This window comes from Salvelinus namaycush, chromosome 18 (genome assembly GCF_016432855.1).
Source record: "Salvelinus namaycush isolate Seneca chromosome 18, SaNama_1.0, whole genome shotgun sequence".
NCBI classification, from domain to species: Eukaryota; Metazoa; Chordata; class Actinopteri; order Salmoniformes; family Salmonidae; genus Salvelinus; species Salvelinus namaycush.
The window spans coordinates 20,262,040-20,280,701 of record NC_052324.1 but is presented as its reverse complement, the minus strand read 5'-3'; the positions used below and the strand labels follow the sequence as shown (position 1 = coordinate 20,280,701).

At 43.3% G+C, this 18,662-nt stretch overlaps 1 protein-coding gene and 1 pseudogene across 2 annotated transcripts; one reads left to right on the top strand and one right to left on the bottom strand.

Moving 5' to 3' along the window:
- LOC120062864 overlaps positions 1-10,737 on the bottom strand; it is a 47,476-nt pseudogene extending 36,739 nt beyond the window's left edge.
- A 366-nt stretch (positions 10,738-11,103) lies between these two features.
- On the top strand, positions 11,104-13,449 carry LOC120062736 (neurofilament light polypeptide-like). 2 transcript variants are annotated; one of them, XM_039012797.1, is made up of 5 exons: positions 11,104-12,171; positions 12,450-12,574; positions 12,765-12,844; positions 12,959-13,078; positions 13,205-13,449. In XM_039012797.1, exons 1-5 carry the CDS (start codon positions 11,104-11,106, stop codon positions 13,390-13,392), a joined length of 1,581 nt encoding a protein of 526 aa, XP_038868725.1. In that variant the 3' UTR covers positions 13,393-13,449. The 2 variants fall into 2 exon arrangements, with proteins under 2 accessions (XP_038868725.1, XP_038868724.1); XM_039012796.1 differs by having other exon boundaries at positions 12,765-13,078.
- Positions 13,450-18,662: the final 5,213 nt, after the last annotated feature.

Genomic DNA, 18,662 nt, shown 5'->3' with positions numbered 1-18,662 from the left:
ACAATGACATTGTAGACGATTTTGTGCTTTCAACTTTGTGGCAACAGTTTGGGGAAGGCCTTTCCTGTTTCAGCATGACATTGCCCCTGTGCACAAAGCGAGGTTCATACAGAAATGGTTTGTCGAGATCGGTGAAGAACAACTTGACTAGCCTGCACAGAGCCTTAACCTCAACCCCCAACGAACACCTTTGGGATGAATTGGAATTCCGACTGTGAGCCAGGCTAATCGCTCAACATCAGTGCCCGAACTCACTAATGCTCGTGGCTGAATGGAAGCAAGTCCCTGTAGCAATGTTCAAACATCTCGTGGAAAGCCTTCCCAGAAGAGTGGAGGCTGTTATGTCAGCAAAGGCGGGACCAACTCCATATTAATGCCCATGATTTTGTAATGAGATGTTCGTTGAGCAGTGTCCACATACTTTTGGTCATGTAATGTACCTTCATCATCCCCTACAAATATATGTGCTGGCGAAGCAGGCAGTTGAAGGCAGCCTCCTCGTGCTTGATGCTGTGGTGCAGGAGAATCCAGGGCAGGGCTGAGCTGGACACAGCACACATTTATATATCATTTTCTGTTTCCAAACACACTCTGTGTCTACCAGGTATATTAGTGTGAGTGTTGACCCGGATGAGGTTGTTGGCCATGCTGGTGTAGTGGTTGACGTTGCTCAGGAGCTGAGGGTCCTCTGTGAAGCAGACCTCGAAGCCTCCCAGCAGCGTTGTGATGGTAGAGAACCACTCCTCCTTTGCCGTGTGAGAGCTGACTGGGACAGAGTTGAGCTGCTGCAGGGCTTCATTCAGGGCAACCTCGGTGCACTCCAGACACTGGCGGTAGTCCTTCAGTTTCAACAGGGAGTTCTGGGGCAGAGATGCCAAGAAAAGAGGAAAAATGTAATCATGGTACATATTGTACATTTAATACTGCTTTCCTACGTTGGTACTACACTGATTAGTAGTGACGGCCATGCCTCAAAGAGAAAGACTTGTTGAAACTAAAAGAACCATATAAAGACAAATACTACAGTACATCTACAAAATGATCTATTGCTGTATTAATCCAGAAGGTAAACTGCAGCAGCAGCTGGACAAACTCCAGAGGCTTGACCCGCCCAGAGCCATAGCTGAGGGTGGGCTGCAGCAGCCGCGCCACAGACTCATAGTCCCTAGACTCAGATGCTGGATCTCCGCCAGGGACTGACAACGCTCCAGAGACACCAGCTTCTTATCAATCTGTCCATGCAATGGGGAGAAGGGAACGCTTTCTGATGAACCAGACAACTCAAAACCACACGCTCTAATGGGATGGTTGAGGGCCAAGTGCATGTTATTCAAATAGACTATTTGTGCTATAGTTTTACTGTTCAGCCCTTCCACTGACCTCCTCCACCAAGATGGCTGCATCTGTACGCAGGTTGGGCAGGTAGATGGTGTACCTTTCCTCCTCTGTGGTCCGTGCGTGAATCTCTGCAGCATGCCTACACACACATCATAGCTCTCCAGGGCCTGGTCCAGGTCTCCCTGTGAGATGACACAAGCCTTCAAAGCACGTCTTAGGTTATGGATTACATATGTCAATAGAAATGTAGATCAGATTGATTTGTCTTAATCATTGAAACCAATATGTGAGATGTATAAAGAAAGAGATCAACTCAGTATCATACTAGAAACAAATATTCAAGTGTTATGGTAAATAGTCAAGGAAACATGGGTAAATTATGTTGCAGGATGAATGTGAAGGTTACTTGCAGGGCCAAGAAGCATGCCTTGAAAAAGGAAACACGCACCACCACAGCCACCCAGTTCTCCTCAAACAGGTTCCCCAGCTGTAACAGGTCCCCCTCAGAGTGCTGCCCTGGGAACTCTGCATCACACCCAACACTGCTCTCGCCCCCACTGCACTTTCTTGGGGACCCTTCACAATAAAAACACAGAAAGGAATATACCAATATGGTTCATGTAAAAGAAAGAAACCAACAGAAAACTGTATTTCATAAAGAATACCAAAGTACAGCAATGTGTTTGACACGTACCATTCTTGCCTTTGCTGTGAGACCACTGCTCCAACTGAAGCTCCAGACATGATAGGCTCATCAGCGACATTTCCTGCATAAAGCACCAATCACAACTCTTTTACAGACAGCTTGACATTCGCATTAGGTGGAATGTAAAAAACACAGGCAGAGATGTAAGTTTTTCAAATAAAAACACTGTCAATAAAGTAATAAATCAGAAGAGTCAGAATAGATGTCCTATACCCATTTGTGTTGATTACTGCAGTTGCGGAGTAGAGGGTTGGGCAGGCCACTACTGTGCTTCCTCCAACTATGATACACCTCCTGCACCACTGCAGTCAGCCCACGAGGCCACTCCTCCATGAACCTCTGACCCACCGCTTTCAGATAGCGCATCGTCATCTCTAATATCCCACCGTTGCTCATATTATTGAGCAGGAGATATCCTGTTGTTCTGGGGATGAGGAAAGAGTAAGACAATGTAAATCCCATGAGATGTTTGACATCCGACTCTACATTTCAGTCAGAGAATTGTGTAAATGTTGCAGATGGGGATCTGTGAAACACTTGCGCTGCTGAATAGCTAGCTTTTCAGAGGGACGAATGGGTAAGACGCCTCAGGAGGGCGATTACATGATGCAGTTTGTGAGGCAGAGGTCCTGGGTTCGAGCCTCAGTATAAACCGAATCAGGAGAAAGCTGTACTCACTAAGCAAGCAGCGTGACCTCATTTACATAAGACATGTACCCGATTCCATATATTCAGTAGTCTGAAAGGCATGCAGCTTTTGCCATGGAGCAGCTGGAAGTCCAGCTTGATTTCACACTGGGCCTCCAGGTTACTCAGGCTCTCGTCATCATCCTCAAGGTCAAACTTCTTCAGTCTGAGTGGAACGGAAGAGCCTAGTTATTATCCAATAAGAATATATACTTGCAATGTGTTGATAGTTTCCCCTTGAGGTTTCATGACAATACCTGGATGGTAGGTATTTGAACAGCAGCTCCTGGAAGTCGATCTTCTCCTCCTTGCACTTGGTGTTTATGACCCGACCAGAGCGGCACTTGGCAGTGTCTCCTCTCAGGGGCCTCCTTTTCAGTGAGCGAGGTTTCCATAGCTGTGAGGGCAATAAAACGCATTATCAGAATATACAATAACCAGTCAATTTGATGTTGTCTAAATGGTTTCATGCTTGCAAATCAATGGAATTGACATGCTAAATTAGATGAAAAGAAGGTATTGACCAACACTGTAGTCTGTGTGATCTGAACCAGAGGGCTGGGACAGTGCTGATGGCTCAGGGACAGGGAGTGGAGGCAGGGAGATGCTGGGGATGGTCTGGATCTCACTGACAGGAGGAGGGCAGGGCTCAGGAGGCAAGGCCTGGAGGCAGTTGGGGTTGCGCTACTGGGACAGGTTGATCCTGCGGCCCAGGCTTGGGCATGGCGGCTCACAGGTGGTCTGATGTCTGTACATGGCAAGGAGGCTCTCTCCCATATTCTTCCACCTGAGAATAAGTCCAAAATGCTTTTCGTCAATTAAAACAATGCATTCTTACCCTTAAATCACAATGAACAGCAAGCACGTCAACTGCAAAAAAACAAATACATGTTTGAATATTAACAGCAACTGTCTCCCCTGAAACTACAAGGGGGGGGGGGGGGGGGAAATGTGAAGACTCACGAGAAACAGAGGATAGTTTGTACCAGCACCAGGTCTGAGTTCCTGGGCAGAGAGAGCCTGTCTCCACCGTCACAGATCCATCGCCTCCTCCACAATGGCCTGGGTCTCCTCCACATAGTGAATGAACATGTCACTGCAGATGGAGTATGAGCTCAAGATCAAGACCATGTGGACGGTTGTATGATAGCACACATTTATGATAAGTAGACTAGTGTGTAGAAGTAGGGCCGTATCACTTCAGTAACATTTGCACAGAGTCCCTCTTCAAACAAGGCTGCTCTTCAAAGATCTTCTCCTTCAACACCAGTCCTTTGGTGTAACAATGATCCTTTTCCAGGGCTTTGCTGATGAAATACAAACCGCCTGGAAAATATTATGATAGATAATTCGACCATGAAGGCCTGATTCACGCAGTCTCCTCTGAATAGTTGCCGTTGAGATGTGTCTGTTACTTGAACTCTGTGAAGCATTTATTTGGGCTGCAATTTCTGAGGCTGGTAACTCTAATTAACTTATCCTCTGCAGCAGAGGTAACTCTGGGTCTTCCTTTCCTGTGGCCGTCCTCATGAGAGCCAGTTTCATCATAGCGCTTGATGGTTTTTCTGACTGCATATGAAGAAACTTTAAAAGTTCTTGAAATTTAAAGCAATGATAGACTGTCGTTTCTCTTTGCTTATTTGAGCTGTTCTTGTCATAATATGATATTTTACCAAATAGGCCTATCATCTGTATACCCCCCCCCCCCCCCCCCCCACTTTGTCACAACACAACTGATTAGCTCAAACTCATTAAGGAAAGAAATTCCACAAATTAACTTTTTAAGGCCCAAGTGTTAATTGAAATGCATTCCAGGTGACTACCTCATGAAGCTGGTTGAGAGAATGCCAAGGGTGTGCAAAGCTGTCATCAAGGTAAAGGCTAGCTACTTTGAAGAATCTCAAATAAAATATATTTTGATTTTATTTACACTTTTTTTGGCTACTACATGATTCCATATGTGTTATTTCATAGTTTTGATGTCTTCACTATTATTCTACAATGTAGAAAATAGTAAAAAAAATAAAGAAAAACCCTGAGGTGTGGTGTGTCCAAACTTTAGACTGGTACTGTATGTCCTTGTACCGATTATTTGTAAGTTAGTCATATGACATAGTCTACATGCAGAAAGTAAACCACCTAGTGGGTCAATTTCCACAACAACTAAGAGCATTGAAGCGCGAGCCTTAACTTCTCCACTTTGTTGGTGCGCTGGCTACAATGCTGTGAACAGCGTGAAGCGAACCCATGCATATGCGCAGATACTGTGTGTGACTGTGTAAAAGCTAAGTCTTGCATCTCGCTCATCTCAATAACTATAATGATAATAATAATAATATTTATTTAACTAGCTGAGTCAATTTTTTTAATCGCACACAGAAGTTATGAGGATAATTTAGTAGCCTGTGACATCAGTGATCTTTAGGTCGGAAAGTCGGAGCACTAGGAAGATGGCCGAGTTTCCGAGTTGAATGACCTTTCAAAGCAATTTTTCCCAGTCAGAGCTCGTTTTTCCAAGGTCCCAGTTGTCTTGAACACACTGAAGTCGGTTGCCGCAAGTTCCAAGTTGTCTTGAAGTTGAATGTGGCACAAGTCTACATAAATCTCCCATTAGATGCCACCTTAACCAACTTCCTGGGCTTCAAATGCACTATTGATGTAGCGTTCACCTCATGTCGGAAACTGTGTGCGAGTTCAAATTAACGTAAGTTATTTGCGTAGAGCTTCCTATTCGCTGATTCTGGTACCTCCCAAGTGGGAAACTCGGGATCCGACTCTTCCAACTAGGTTAACAAGTCGGACATTTCAGAGTTTCCGACACGACGTGAACGCAGCATTATTATTCATATTATTCATATTATTTTATTTATTTCACCTTTATTTAACCAGGTAGGCAAGTTGAGAACAAGTTCTCATTTACAATTGCGACCTGGCCAAGATAAAGCAAAGCAGTTTGACACATACAACAACACAGAGTTACACATGGAGTAAAACAAACATACAGTCAGTAATACAGTAGAAAAATAAGTCTATATACAATGTGAGCAAATGAGGTGAGATAAGGGAGGTAAAAGGTAAAAAAAGGCCATGGTGGCGAGGTAAATACAATATAGCAAGTAAAACACTGGAATGGTAGATTTGCAGTGGAAGAATGTGCAAAGTAGAGATAGAAATAATGGGGTGCAAAGGAGCAAAATAAATAAATAAATACAGTAGGGGGGGAGGTAGTTGTTTGGGCTAAATTATAGATGGGCTATGTACAGGTGCAGTAATCTGTGAGCTGCTCTGACAGCTGGTGCTTAAAGCTAGTGAGGGAGATAAGTGTTATATACTGTATATAATATAATATATAATAATATAATATATAAGATAATGTGTTATATACTGTAGGAATGAATGGTGTCACGTGATCGATGGCTTTGTCCATTCATTTATACAGTCATTGTGATAATCCTATGAATCAGGGTAGCTAGCGATACCCTGAACGAATTGCCGCGTTCAAATCTCAGACTTCTGACTTCAGTGCATTCAAGATAACTGGGAACTGAAGAAAAAAAAACAGCTCATCCAACTTGGAATTCCAAGTCGGAAACTCTGGTATCTTTCTAGAGCTCCGACTTGAAGATCACTGATGTCATGATTTGACCCCCCAAAAATATGTGCTTTCAAGACAAATGGGAACTCAGGGGGAAAAATAGTGCTTGTGGTGCGTTCAAGACATCTGGGAACGAGGGCAAATCATGACGTCAGTGATCTTCAGGTCGAAAAGTCTGAGCTCTAGAAACAGGCCCGAGTTCCCGAGTTGGAATTCCAAGTTGGGTGACCATTCAAAACGATTTTTCCCAGTCGCACCTCATTTTCTTCAGAGTTCACAGTTGTCTTGAACGCACTGAAGTCAGGGAATTCCGAGTTCCCAGTTGTTTTGAACGCTGCATTTCCAGACAAATGGGAACTCAGGAAGCCTTTGGTCATATCATTATGTTAGTGATCTTTAGGTCAGAAAGTAGGAACTCTAAAAAGGAAGTGTGTGTTTCCAACTTGGAATTCCGAATAGGATGACCATAAAAAAAAAGCGCCAATCATAATATCTGATATTCCGTTGATTGCACGCCATTGGTGCACGCTCTCTGCTCTCTTTCCGTCACTTCGTTCAGACCCCGGCGCGTGTTGGCTTGCAAAACGAGTTTACCTAAAACAGAGACGGGTATCTCTGCCCCATTGTTACCAGCTAGTTAACACAGCCACAAAGTCAAAACCTAATTCTACAATTTCTCTTCAACATCTATGTGTACGTACGTGTCTTATCGTGCGTAGTCTGTGCCGTGTGTGTGTCTCTTCACAGTCCCTGTTGTTCCATAAGGTGTATTTTTATCTGTTAAAAAAAATATATATATATATACTTATACTGCTTGCATCAGTTACCTGATGGGGAATATAGTTCCATGTAGCCATGGCTCTATGTAGTACTGTGTGCCTCCCATAGTCTGTTCTTGACTTGGGGATTGTGAAGAGACCTTTGGTGGCATGTCTTGTGGGGTATGCATGGGTGTCTGAGCTGTGTGCTAGTAGTTTAAACAGACACCTTGGTGCATTAAGCATGTCAACCCTTCTTACAAAAACAAGTAGTGGTGAAGTCAATATCTCCACTTTGAGCCATGAGAGATTTACATGCATATTATTAATGTTAGCTCTCCGTGTACATTTAAGGGCAAGCCGTGCTGCCCTGTTCTGAGCCAATTGTAATTTTTTGGTGTCCCTCTTTGTGGCACCAGACCACATGACTGAACAATAATCCAGATGCGACAAAACTAGGGCCTGTAGGACCTGCCTTGTTGATAGTGTTGTTAAAAAGGCAGAGCAGCACTTTATTATGGACAGACTTCTCCCCATCTTAGCTACTGTAGTATGTGTTGACCATGACAGTTTACAATCCTGGCATTATTACCAGTGGTGCAAGTTTTTTTGGTCATCTGTACTTTACACTACTATTTATATTGTACTTTTTACTCCGTACATTTTCCCTGACACCCAAAGTACTTGTTACAGTTCGAATGCTTAGCAGGACAGGAAAATGGTCCAATTCACACACATATCAAGAGAGCATCCCTGGTCATCCCTGCTGCCTTTGATATGGTGGACTCACTAAACACAAATGCTTAATTTGTAAATTATGGCTGAGTGTTGGACTGTGCCCCTGGCTATCCATAACTTAAAATAACAAGAAAACCGTGCCGTCTGGTTTGCTCAATATAAGGAATGTGAAATGATTTATACTTTTACTTTTGATACTTAAGTAAGCTTTATTTACTCAAGTAGTATTTTACTGTGTGCACTATCACTTTTACTTGAGTAATTTTCTATTAAGGTATCTTTACTTTAACTCAAGTATGACAATTGGGTACTTTTTCCACCACTGGTTATTATTTAGGTAGTGTGAAGTGTAGCACAGATAATTTTCTACCAACCTTTACTTCGCTATACAAAGTATGTCTTCTAATCTTTCATGGCTAGTTGCAGGTGGTTCGTTTAAATTTAGAACATTTTATGTTATTAAATTAAATCAAATATTTGCTCCATGACGTAGTCAAACAATGTGTAAGCCGCCATCTTGTCTATTTCAAATCTTCTCATAGATTGAGAACGGTGAATGTCATTCAACGTGACGCTTGATTTCTGAGTTGCACTCATGACATGCAGCACTTTGGGGTGGACACCCTCCTGTCTCAATCAATAAGAGATTAAGATTTGAAATAGACAAGATGGCGGCGTACACATTGTTGGATTACTTCATGGAGCAAAACATGTATTTAATTACATTGAGCTGAGCCCAGCTTAATGCTGATTGGTTAATTGTTTTATAATTGTTTTATCAAGGGTGGCCAAATACTTGCTGGCATCAATCAATCAAATGCTATGGCCTCAAGATGTTATACTCTTTTGGGCCAGACAGCATCAGATACATGGGCTACACATACTAGGACAGAGGTGCGCTGTTTCCCTCGCTCAGATGATTTCTAACCCTAACCCTAATTGGCGTAAAAACAAAGAGGGAGACGAAAGAGAAATTAATGATTTTATCATTTGTATTTTTTTTATTGGTCAAATATTTGGGGAAGCCTGGCTTCCCTTGGCACACATGAATACACGCCACTGTTGGTCAGCATGTTAGTCTTGAATGATGCATGCCAAGATATACCAGAGGTAAGGGCTGTTTGTGGTTGATTTGCATCCACACAAGTCAAACGGGGTTCACCAGTATGAACAAAATCGCAAACTGCTTTTTTTGTTCAAGCCCTCAATAACTGTTGTCCGCTAATGATGATAATCTCTTTGCATCTGCCAATTTATTGGCTGTCCAGTATCCAGATGACCTTTCCCCAGAGCTTCCTATACAGTTAATTTCTTTCCATAATGTGTTGAGGCAGGCAACAGAACTGCTGTATTTGAAGCACCACTCCCTTCTGCCCAGTTTCCCTTATATTGCCATGGCAATCGAGTCGTTTTTACCATCCCTGTAACTGTCGCTTCTGCGGGAAGATCATTTTCTATACTAAAACTCATAAAGAACTATAGAAGCATTAAAGCCGATTCATGGTCAATCTGGCATCTGTATTGGCCGTACAGCATTTACTGCGATGTGGCCTCTGCAGAAGTAAGAGCATTCATACTAATTGCGCGTTGCAGAGCAGAGCTGTTTTGAAAGAAGTGAGTTTGTGCTTATACAGGACATACTGCCCCCACCTACAGTCAAACAATTATGTCAATGCGTAGCTATACAGAGCATTTGTAACAATATTTGGGAGTGGCACGGCGATGTGGTACGGAGCTTGATTTGGCCAACACAAGCCTCTGGAGGCTCCGTAATTGCGTCACACCCTCCGTATGGAGCCTCTGTATCACATTCCAGATCAAGCATAAATCGGCTTTTAGGCTCTTGGTCTGATATGTGCTTTTAAACACCTGAGTAAGCTCAACTCATTGCACTGGCGCCGTCGTAGCCTTGACCACGGCATTTGTTCACCGATATCCCCTTACTTTCAATCAGTTTATTTTTTTATTTTTCAAGGCCTGAGGCACTTTTTCAGTCAAGAAACAAACACGTAGCTTCCTAGTACATATGGAAATGAATAAGCTTTATGAAAGAGTTTTTGGGGTGTTACTGTCAAAATGATTTATAAAAATAAAATATCATTACATTCACAACTCTAGCTTGTCTTCATAAAGCTTCCCCAAGCTGTGTCCACTGTGTGTAGAGATTGTTTGGCGTGTTTGAGAGGTGGCCTGGTATATCTAGTGCCTATTCTGAATACCCAGATACAGGAAAATTCATGTTGTTTATATTAATAATACATTTTCACAAAAATATCATTACATTCCCAACTTTAAATTGTCTTCATAAAGCTTCCTCAAGACATTAACTTTAAATATATATTAGTAAGAAGTCTGTGAAAGCTGGTATGATACAGTATATCTTGTCTAGTCTGAGTAGCCAAAATCCATGTTTTTAGATGATTAAACCATTTGCACACGAATACCATTGCTGTCACAACTTTACATTTTGTTCAAAAGACTTCCCCAACCTGTGACCATCATGTAGAGATTGCATTAGATTGATTTGGAGTCTGTGAGAGGTGTTTTTTCTAGGCTAGAGTCTGAGTAGCCAGATAAGTGGGATTTTCCTCTGTGACACCAGTGTAGCAAATTCAGGCGATAGCCCAAATAGGTTTGAACCCATAAACGTGCACCTGTGAGTCCAGTAGTGCTGTCATTATAAAGCCTGCACTAAGGACTACATATAATGACAAAGGTTTCTAATACTGATACAAATGTTGAGCAAAAGATACATTGATACAAGAATGAGGTTCTCTGCAATGCTCTGGACTCTTACCCAGCAGTATGGGAGTGGCAAAATGGTGCAGTGCTGAGTCATTGTTGGCAAAAGTACTTGCTCCCTCAATTGCCAGCGCTGTAGTTTCAAGCCTCTGCACTGCAGTCACCTGATGCATTGCTATAGTTTGTTTTTAGGGCTAAAAGTAACATTTCCTACTCATCCTGTTTCAGTAAGACAGACATGCTTCACAGCAAAATTTACATTTTGTCGTTACAGACTGACCTCATTGCCTTCCCTCTCTCTCCACTGGTTATCCCCGCCCCTTACATCTGTCTCTTTTCCTCTCACCCTATCTCTCAATCCCTTTCTTAACAGCTCAGACTTGGCTGGCTGGCGCTGTCATTGATCCCTGCTGTCAGTGCTTTAAAAAAAGGTTTGCGTCACAGTCATTACAGCACTATAAAAGCCACGGTGATGCAGATCCCACTGTGCAGTCGACCCAGCAACTCCATCAAACATAGAGCTGCCTGTTTCACGAGTCATGAGTTCCATTGGTTACGACCCTTACTATCCTTCCTCTTCCCACAAGAGGAGGGTGACGCTGCGCAGTGGAGGGTATGGAGGCAGTGCAGGAGGAATGACATCCAGGTCGGTGTATTCCAGCCTCTCTGCCCCCCTCTCATCCCATGGGTCATCCCGGCTGCATTACCCAACATACAGCCGTAGCTCCTCCATGCTGCTATCTGCCTCTGGCTCTGCTGCCACTGCTGAACTGGACATAAGCCAGGCGGTGCAGGTCAGCACTGAGTTCAAGGCCGTGCGGACGCAGGAGAAAGCCCAGCTGCAGGAGCTGAACGACCGCTTTGCCAGTTTCATTGAGCGCGTCCACGAGCTGGAACAGCAGAACAGGCTGCTGGATGCTGAACTGCTGATCCTCAGGCAGAAGCATGGCGAGCCCTCCCACCTCAGGTCCCTATATGAGCACGAGATCCGCCAGCTCCGTGCTGCTGTGGAGGAGGCCCGCGATGAGAAACAGGCTGCTCAGAACCACAGGGACCAGATGGAGGAGGTGTTGCAGAGTCTACAGGGCCGTTATGAAGAGGAGGTAGTCAGCAGAGAAGAGGTAGAAGGCCGTCTGATGGATGCAAGGAAGAGGGCAGATGAGGCTGCTTTGGGCCGTGTTGAGCTGGAGAAAAGGACAGAGACACTGCTGGATGAGTTGGCCTTCCTGAAACGTCTCCATGAGGGGGAGATAGCGGAGCTGCAGGCCCAGGTGCAGTACAATGCCCAGGTGTCAGTGGAGATGGAAGTGGCCAAGCCAGACCTGTCCGCAGCCCTCCGAGACATCCGTGTCCAGTATGAGAAACTGGCACACCGCAACCTCCAGTCAGCCGAGGAATGGTTCCGCAGCAAGGTGAGTGTGATGACAGAAGGCACCGCCCGCAACACAGACAACGTTCGCAGTGCCAAAGACGAGGCCGGGGAGTACCGGCGCCTGATCAAAACACGGAACCTGGAGATTGAAGCATGCCGTGGGATGAACCAGTCCCTGGAGAATCAGCTACAAGAGGTGGAGGAGAAACAGAGTGCTGAGATCGCAGCCCTACAGGTCAGTGCCAGAGCAGCATGAATGAAAAATGTAACCTGTCTAAATATCTGCATTAGTATAAGTAGTGTAGCAGACTCTGCTGAACCTAATCCTTCAGACAAATGCGCACAATGAATATTCTACAGAAATGCTGCGTAATGCATCCTTACACCAACAAAGTAAGTTCTGGCCTATAGAATACGTTGTTTGGTCATGATGTTTGGAAAAACTTTTACATATATCAGATATATTCCACAATAAACACCTCATTAATCATATTAATGATCTCTCCAAAATAGGAATCAATTGGCCAGCTGGAGGACGAGTTGAGGACAACTAAGAATGAAATGGCTAGGTACCTGAAGGACTATCAAGACCTCTTGAACGTTAAGATGGCTCTGGACATCGAGATAGCAGCTTACAGGTCTGTAACTCGTAAAATTAGACATGCATATTGTGTCTACTTCACAGAGAGGAACTTCTTGCAGAAGTTTGTAATTATACCATTACTATATGATCATAGATTGGATTATATGTGTTTTACAGTAACACAAATTTAACTGAGTGCCAACCAGGGCCATCTCTTGTGATCTATGTATCTATTCTGTTTCCAGGAAGCTGCTTGAAGGGGAGGAGAATCGCTTCAGTGCTGGAGGACCAGGGGAAATGTCCAGTGTCTACTCCCAAAGCCTGAGTGTTGCCCCATCCTACAACCGCCCCATGTTTTCCATGCAGTCCAGCCTGAGCTCTGCTGCTCCCTACCTACGCATGTACAGCTCATCATTCTCCTCTGCGGATGAGATTATAGCTGCCAGTCAAGCACAGCCTGCTGAGTCAAGTCCTCAGGAAGAAGAGGAGGAAGAAGAGGGGGAAGAAGAGGAGAAGGGAGTCGAGGAAGCAGAGGAAGAGGAAGAAGAGCAAAAAGCAGGTCCGTGTTGTCTAGAGTTTGAATGAATGTGATTTCACTTCTTTTTTTTTAAGGTTTTGAATTGTCACATTCAGTGTTTACAACGGTTAACAACTAATCACATTGTCTCTACAGGTGACAATGGAGATACGGAGAAAGAGGAAGCAGGGGAGCCTAAAGAAAATGGAGAAGATGAAAGCCAAGAAGGAGGAGATGGAGTGGAGGATGGAGCCACTGAAACAGAAGAAGGGGATGATAAGGGAGAAGCGGAAGAAAGCAAAAAGGAAGTAGAAGTGGCAGAAGAAAAAGAGAAGCCAAAAGACCAAAATATTTAAATCAAGAATGAATGACACATTGATTGTTCCCTATCGAGGTGCTCTATAAATAGATCAGTTCAGTACAATCAATCAGGAAACCACTGTATATACAGCAGAGGCCTTTATGTTTGAGTTCAAATAAACAGTATGGCTGTACACTGAGTGAAGCAGAGCATGAGAGTGTATGCATGTGTGTGCCTGCAAGGTGCTCTTCAGAACAATAAAAAGCAAATACCTGTATATGAAATACATCAAAATAAATTCAATATGATTGCTTAATTATTGGGTGCGAAAAACAAGAGAGAGCATGTGTGGAGTTTTGTAAGCAAATACTGTATTGTATTAGCCTGTGAAATATTTGTTTGAAAAACCTATGTGCTTTTCTGTCACCACAATATGCCTATAAGAACACCTTTGTGTTCAATACTTGATTTGAAATGCCTTAGACCAAATCTTCTTAGTGGGATCCATGATGTAGAGTACTGAACACAAATAAAGACATGAAACATGAATTGCTGGTATTATTGTACTACTCAATTCACTACACTTATGAAGTTACTACTCATTTTCATGACTGGCCGGATGAGTCAGCAATAAGTGTATGGAGTGTATAGATAATAGCATTGGCGAATCAGGATGTTCTTTTAGAATAAAAGTGTATTAGTACAACTGTTTCCTTTATAGGTTGGTTGATAGATGATGTAATTTCTCCACAATGTACCTACTACCTGTACGTGTCATCTGAGAGACGCCCTCTTAGATGGCCCTTTGACAGACAATGAACAAACTTTGGAAATTGCTGGTAGTTTCCCACCTTGGTAGATTGTAAAACAATAAAGAACATCTGGCAATTTGGTATTTATTTTTTCAAATTGACGGATAGTAAGTAGAGAACAGGAGCCTTTGTGTGTGTGTGTGTGTGTGTGTGTGTGTGTGTGTGTGTGTGTGTGTGTGTGTGTGTGTGTGTGTGTGTGTGTGTGTGTGTGTGTGTGTGTGTGTGTGTGTGTGTGTGTGTGTGTGTGTGTGTGTGTGTGTGTGTGTGTCCTCATAAGGTCCTGTGTTTTTCCTGCTGGCTCACTCTCCTTCACATCACTGGCCATAAATCAGAGGTTTTTTGACTCAGCTAAGTTGGTGCTGCACCAAAGAATCTGGCCAAATGTCTAGTGATGGAGGATGCCAGCAAAAAGCAATTCCATTAGAGAAACAAGAGAGGAAAATCCTACTGCATTAAACCTTGACAGAGGACGGTCTGTTTTATTCCAGACACTCTTTTTGCACTGGTGGCGGAAATGCACAGCCATTCATACACATACAGGAACACTGTATGAATGCTAAATGATTACATACATACTGAGGACTATATGTGACTTGTTGCTATTCATATCAAGTTGAATTTTGTGGCTGTGTATCCCCAAGAAGGAGAACACTTGTTCTTTCAAGGATATCAGTTTTACTTGACAGGGACACAGAGAGGGTCTTAATTTCTGCAGTGGCTGTAAATCTTCTGACTGTTTGGCTAAAGTTCCCTCTCTTTAGTGTCACTGTTATTCTGAGATGACATATGGTTTGTCTACCATCATCACTCTCTCTTCACATTTATATTCATTTTATTCTCCAAAACAGTCACAGAGACTTTTATTCCTTTATAATATATGGCATAACCCACACTATGCTATTTACACCAACAATTGGACTACAATGTTACAGAGCTCTCAAAAGTTAACTCAGTAGAACTGAGGGGGAAAAAACAACAAACATGCAGTCCTCTATGTTTGACCTTTGGCCCTGTTACATACAGTATTAGAAAGCCATCGCCCCAAAATCTGCAGCTGCCACCTCCCTCTTTTCCCCTCTGTAGTTTCTTTGTCCTCAGCTCACCCTATCCTCTGCAGCTCCTCCCACCAACCTTCCCTTTCTTCCTGAAACAAAAGAGTGAATGAGGAGGCAGCATGTGTATCAAACTGATACCAACACATATTCTCTGTATAAAAAAAGACAACAAAAAAGGGAAGTTAACAAGTTGGACTTAATGTGTATGTCATATAGCCACAAGGGTAATGTCCCAAAGCCAACATAACAACTCAAATCATCACCTGATTTGCTGTTGGGAAAACAATGTAAATATCAAAGTGTTGTATGGTGTATATACTGTAAAAAAAAAAAAAAAGGGGAAAAAAGGGAAAAGAGCCCCATTCTATTCTATTTCATACGAAAGATCTGTAGATGATAGTGTACAATATACACAAGTGAAATGTATGTTGCTGGGATATTATGGAATTTCACTGTCAGTCACAAAATGTGCTTGAGCGGACTCTGCATAAGTCTCGCTACTGTTCTGCTTCCCTCTTGTGGAGCAACAAAGTATTAGTAGGGGGTTGACGACCACAACAGTACCTCCCCTGCTGCTGTTTGTTTCTCACAGGCACTAAGTTCTGGAGCTCTAGTGATTTGCAGGACTCTGATGTGCAGCTGATCTCTCAGTGTTTCCCTGGCATCACAGGACCACTGGACACAGCAATATTTCACCACCAGCATTGACTGGTCTATTTCTTTAAAGGTCATCAGGTCGGTCATTTTGTTGGTGTGTACTGAAATACATTAAGATTAGCAAATGGCTTTGTCAACGCAAGTGAATGTGGTATTTTGGGGGAATAAGAGGGTTTGTAGTTATATTCTTTAAGTTGTAGAATTGACGTTTTCCAGGTGTGGGGATTCAATGTGTCTGATCATCAAGTAGAGGAGGGGTACCCCAAACGTTTAGTGGACATTGTCCATGCTTTTGACCCAAATGATCATCCACAGAGTAGGGACTGCTTACTGAATCTTCAAAATCCAAATAAATGTACGAGATATGAAATGCTATGTCAAATATATATTCTTTTTCATAGGTAACTTGGATGCTGTCTATTTCTTATATACCCACCATGCCATGCTTTTATTAAAGGACTATACTATTGGGTGGCCTCAAGGGGAGATACTGTTCTTCAATCTTACATGCTACAATTCAATTTGACAGAAGCCATACAGAAATGTCTACATGGCAAGCAATCAGTGCTTAATGATGTAAATTGGAAGGAAGCTTAATGTTTCCTGGTCAGTTGATATTATATGATGGTTCACCTTTAAAGAAGTAGACCCTGTCATGGTCATGAGTCCATACATGTAGGTGGGCATCTACTCTGTGCCGGAAAAGTTTGTTCCAGCCCTGCTGCATACTCCTGGAGTCGCCTCGGCGAGGTCTGCCTCTGCAGTTGTCATACAGAAAAAATCGACACTGGACAGGAGGTAGAAGCAAAGTGATTACTATACTGTGGTTTTGTTTTCTCCTGGTGTATAAATACATTCTGTTTGCATTGACCTTATATTGTATCTAAATGGTGACCTTTTGTGCACATTACCTACCATATAGCTTTTGGATGGCCTTTCGGTCCTCCCAACTCATCTCCATAGGGCTGCCATTGATGGGTTACAGAGGGTGCATCACTGAGTCAAGGAAAGACAAGTGGGGTAGTCCTAGTACATGTCCTGTCTCATGCACCAAAACCTGCATTTAAAACACAACGCTAAAGATTGAGAATTTCACAGCACACTGAGAAATGTGTGTGTGCCACACTGAGTGTGTACTGTACCTGAGGCGGTTTGACCCCATGGTCAGATGGAAAAGCACTGTAGAATTGATCATCATCCAGATGGGTCTGCCCTGACTGGGTTGTATGTGCAACCTCTCCTCCTGCTCCATCGAACAACAAAGGACAGCCCAGGTGACGTCCTGAAGAGGGAGGGTCAGAAACACAAAAACACACAAACCAAAGGGAGGCTGGTCTGAGCACATGAATGAGGAAAATAGAAAAAGATTTGATTCAACGTGTAAGCACTACAATGGAAATACTATAACAACTGGGCTATGAATCATACAGTAACATCCAGAGCATGTCTGTAATACCTGTGCCAAAACCCAGGCGGATATTTTTTCATTTTCATTTCACCTTTATTTAACCAGGTAGGCTAGTTGAGAACAAGTTCTCATTTGCAACTGCGACCTGGCCAAGATAAAGCATAGCAGTGTGAACAGACAACAACACAGAGTTACACATGGAGTAAACAATAAACAAGTCAATAACATGGTAGAAAAAAAGAGAATCTATATACAATGTGTGCAAAAGGCATGAGGAGGTAGGCAATAAATCGAATAATTACAATTTAGCAGATTAACACTGGAGTGATAAATCATCAGATGATCATGTGCAAGTAGAGATACTGGTGTGCAAAAGAGCAGAAAAGTAAATAAATAAAAACAGTATGGGGGTGAGGTAGGTAAATTGGGTGGGCTATATACCGATGGACTATGTACAGCTGCAGCGATCGGTTAGCTGCTCAGATAGCAGATGTTTAAAGTTGTTGAGGGAGATAAAAGTCTCCAACTTCAGAGATTTTTGCAATTCGTTCCAGTCGCAGGCAGCAGAGAACTGGAAGGAAAGGCGGCCAAATTAGGTTTTGGCTTTAGGGATGATCAGTGAGATACACCTGCTGGAGCGCGTGCTACGGGTGGGTGTAGCCATCGTGACCAGTGAACTGAGATAAGGCGGCACTTTACCTAGCATAGCCTTGTAGATGACCTGGAGCCAGAAGGTCTGACGACGAACATGTAGCGAGGGCCAGCCAACTAGGGCATACAGGTCGCAGTGGTGGGTCGTATAAGGTGCTTTAGTAACAAAACGGATGGCACTGTGATAAACTGCATCCAGTTTGCTGAGTAGAGTATTGGAAGCTATTTTGTAGATGACATCGCCGAAGTCGAGGATCGGTAGGATAGTCAGTTTTACTAGGGTAAGTTTGGCGGCGTGAGTGAAGGAGGCTTTATTGCGAAATAGAAAGCCGACTCTAGATTTGATTTTGGATTTGAGATGTTTGATATGAGTCTGGAAGGAGAGTTTGCAGTCTAGCCAGACACCTAGGTACTTATAGATGTCCACATATTCTAGGTCGGAACCGTCCAGGGTGGTGATGTTAGTCGGGCGTGCGGGTGCAGGCAGCAAACGGTTGAAAAGCATGCATTTGGTCAGAGGTCAGAGGCCGAGCAGAGGTCAGAGGCCGAGCAATTACCATACCAGGCAGTGATGCAACCGGTTAGGATGCTCTCGATGTTGCAGCTGTAGAACCTTTTGAGGATCTCAGGACCCATGCCAAATCTTTTTAGTTTCCTGAGGGGGAATAGGCTTTGTCGTGCCCTCTTCACGACTGTCTTGGTGTGTTTGGACCATTCTAGTTTGTTGTTGATGTGGACATCA

Bases quoted from the DNA above. Each gene is read 5' to 3' on its own strand.
- LOC120062736 (XM_039012796.1), top strand. From the start codon at position 11,104: ATGAGTTCCATTGGTTACGACCCTTACTATCCTTCCTCTTCCCACAAG. The intron at 12,172-12,449 runs GTCAGTGCCAGA...TCTCCAAAATAG, and splicing joins CTGAGATCGCAGCCCTACAG to GAATCAATTGGCCAGCTGGA. The intron at 13,079-13,204 runs GTCCGTGTTGTC...GTGACAATGGAG, and splicing joins GGAAGAAGAGCAAAAAGCAG to ATACGGAGAAAGAGGAAGCA.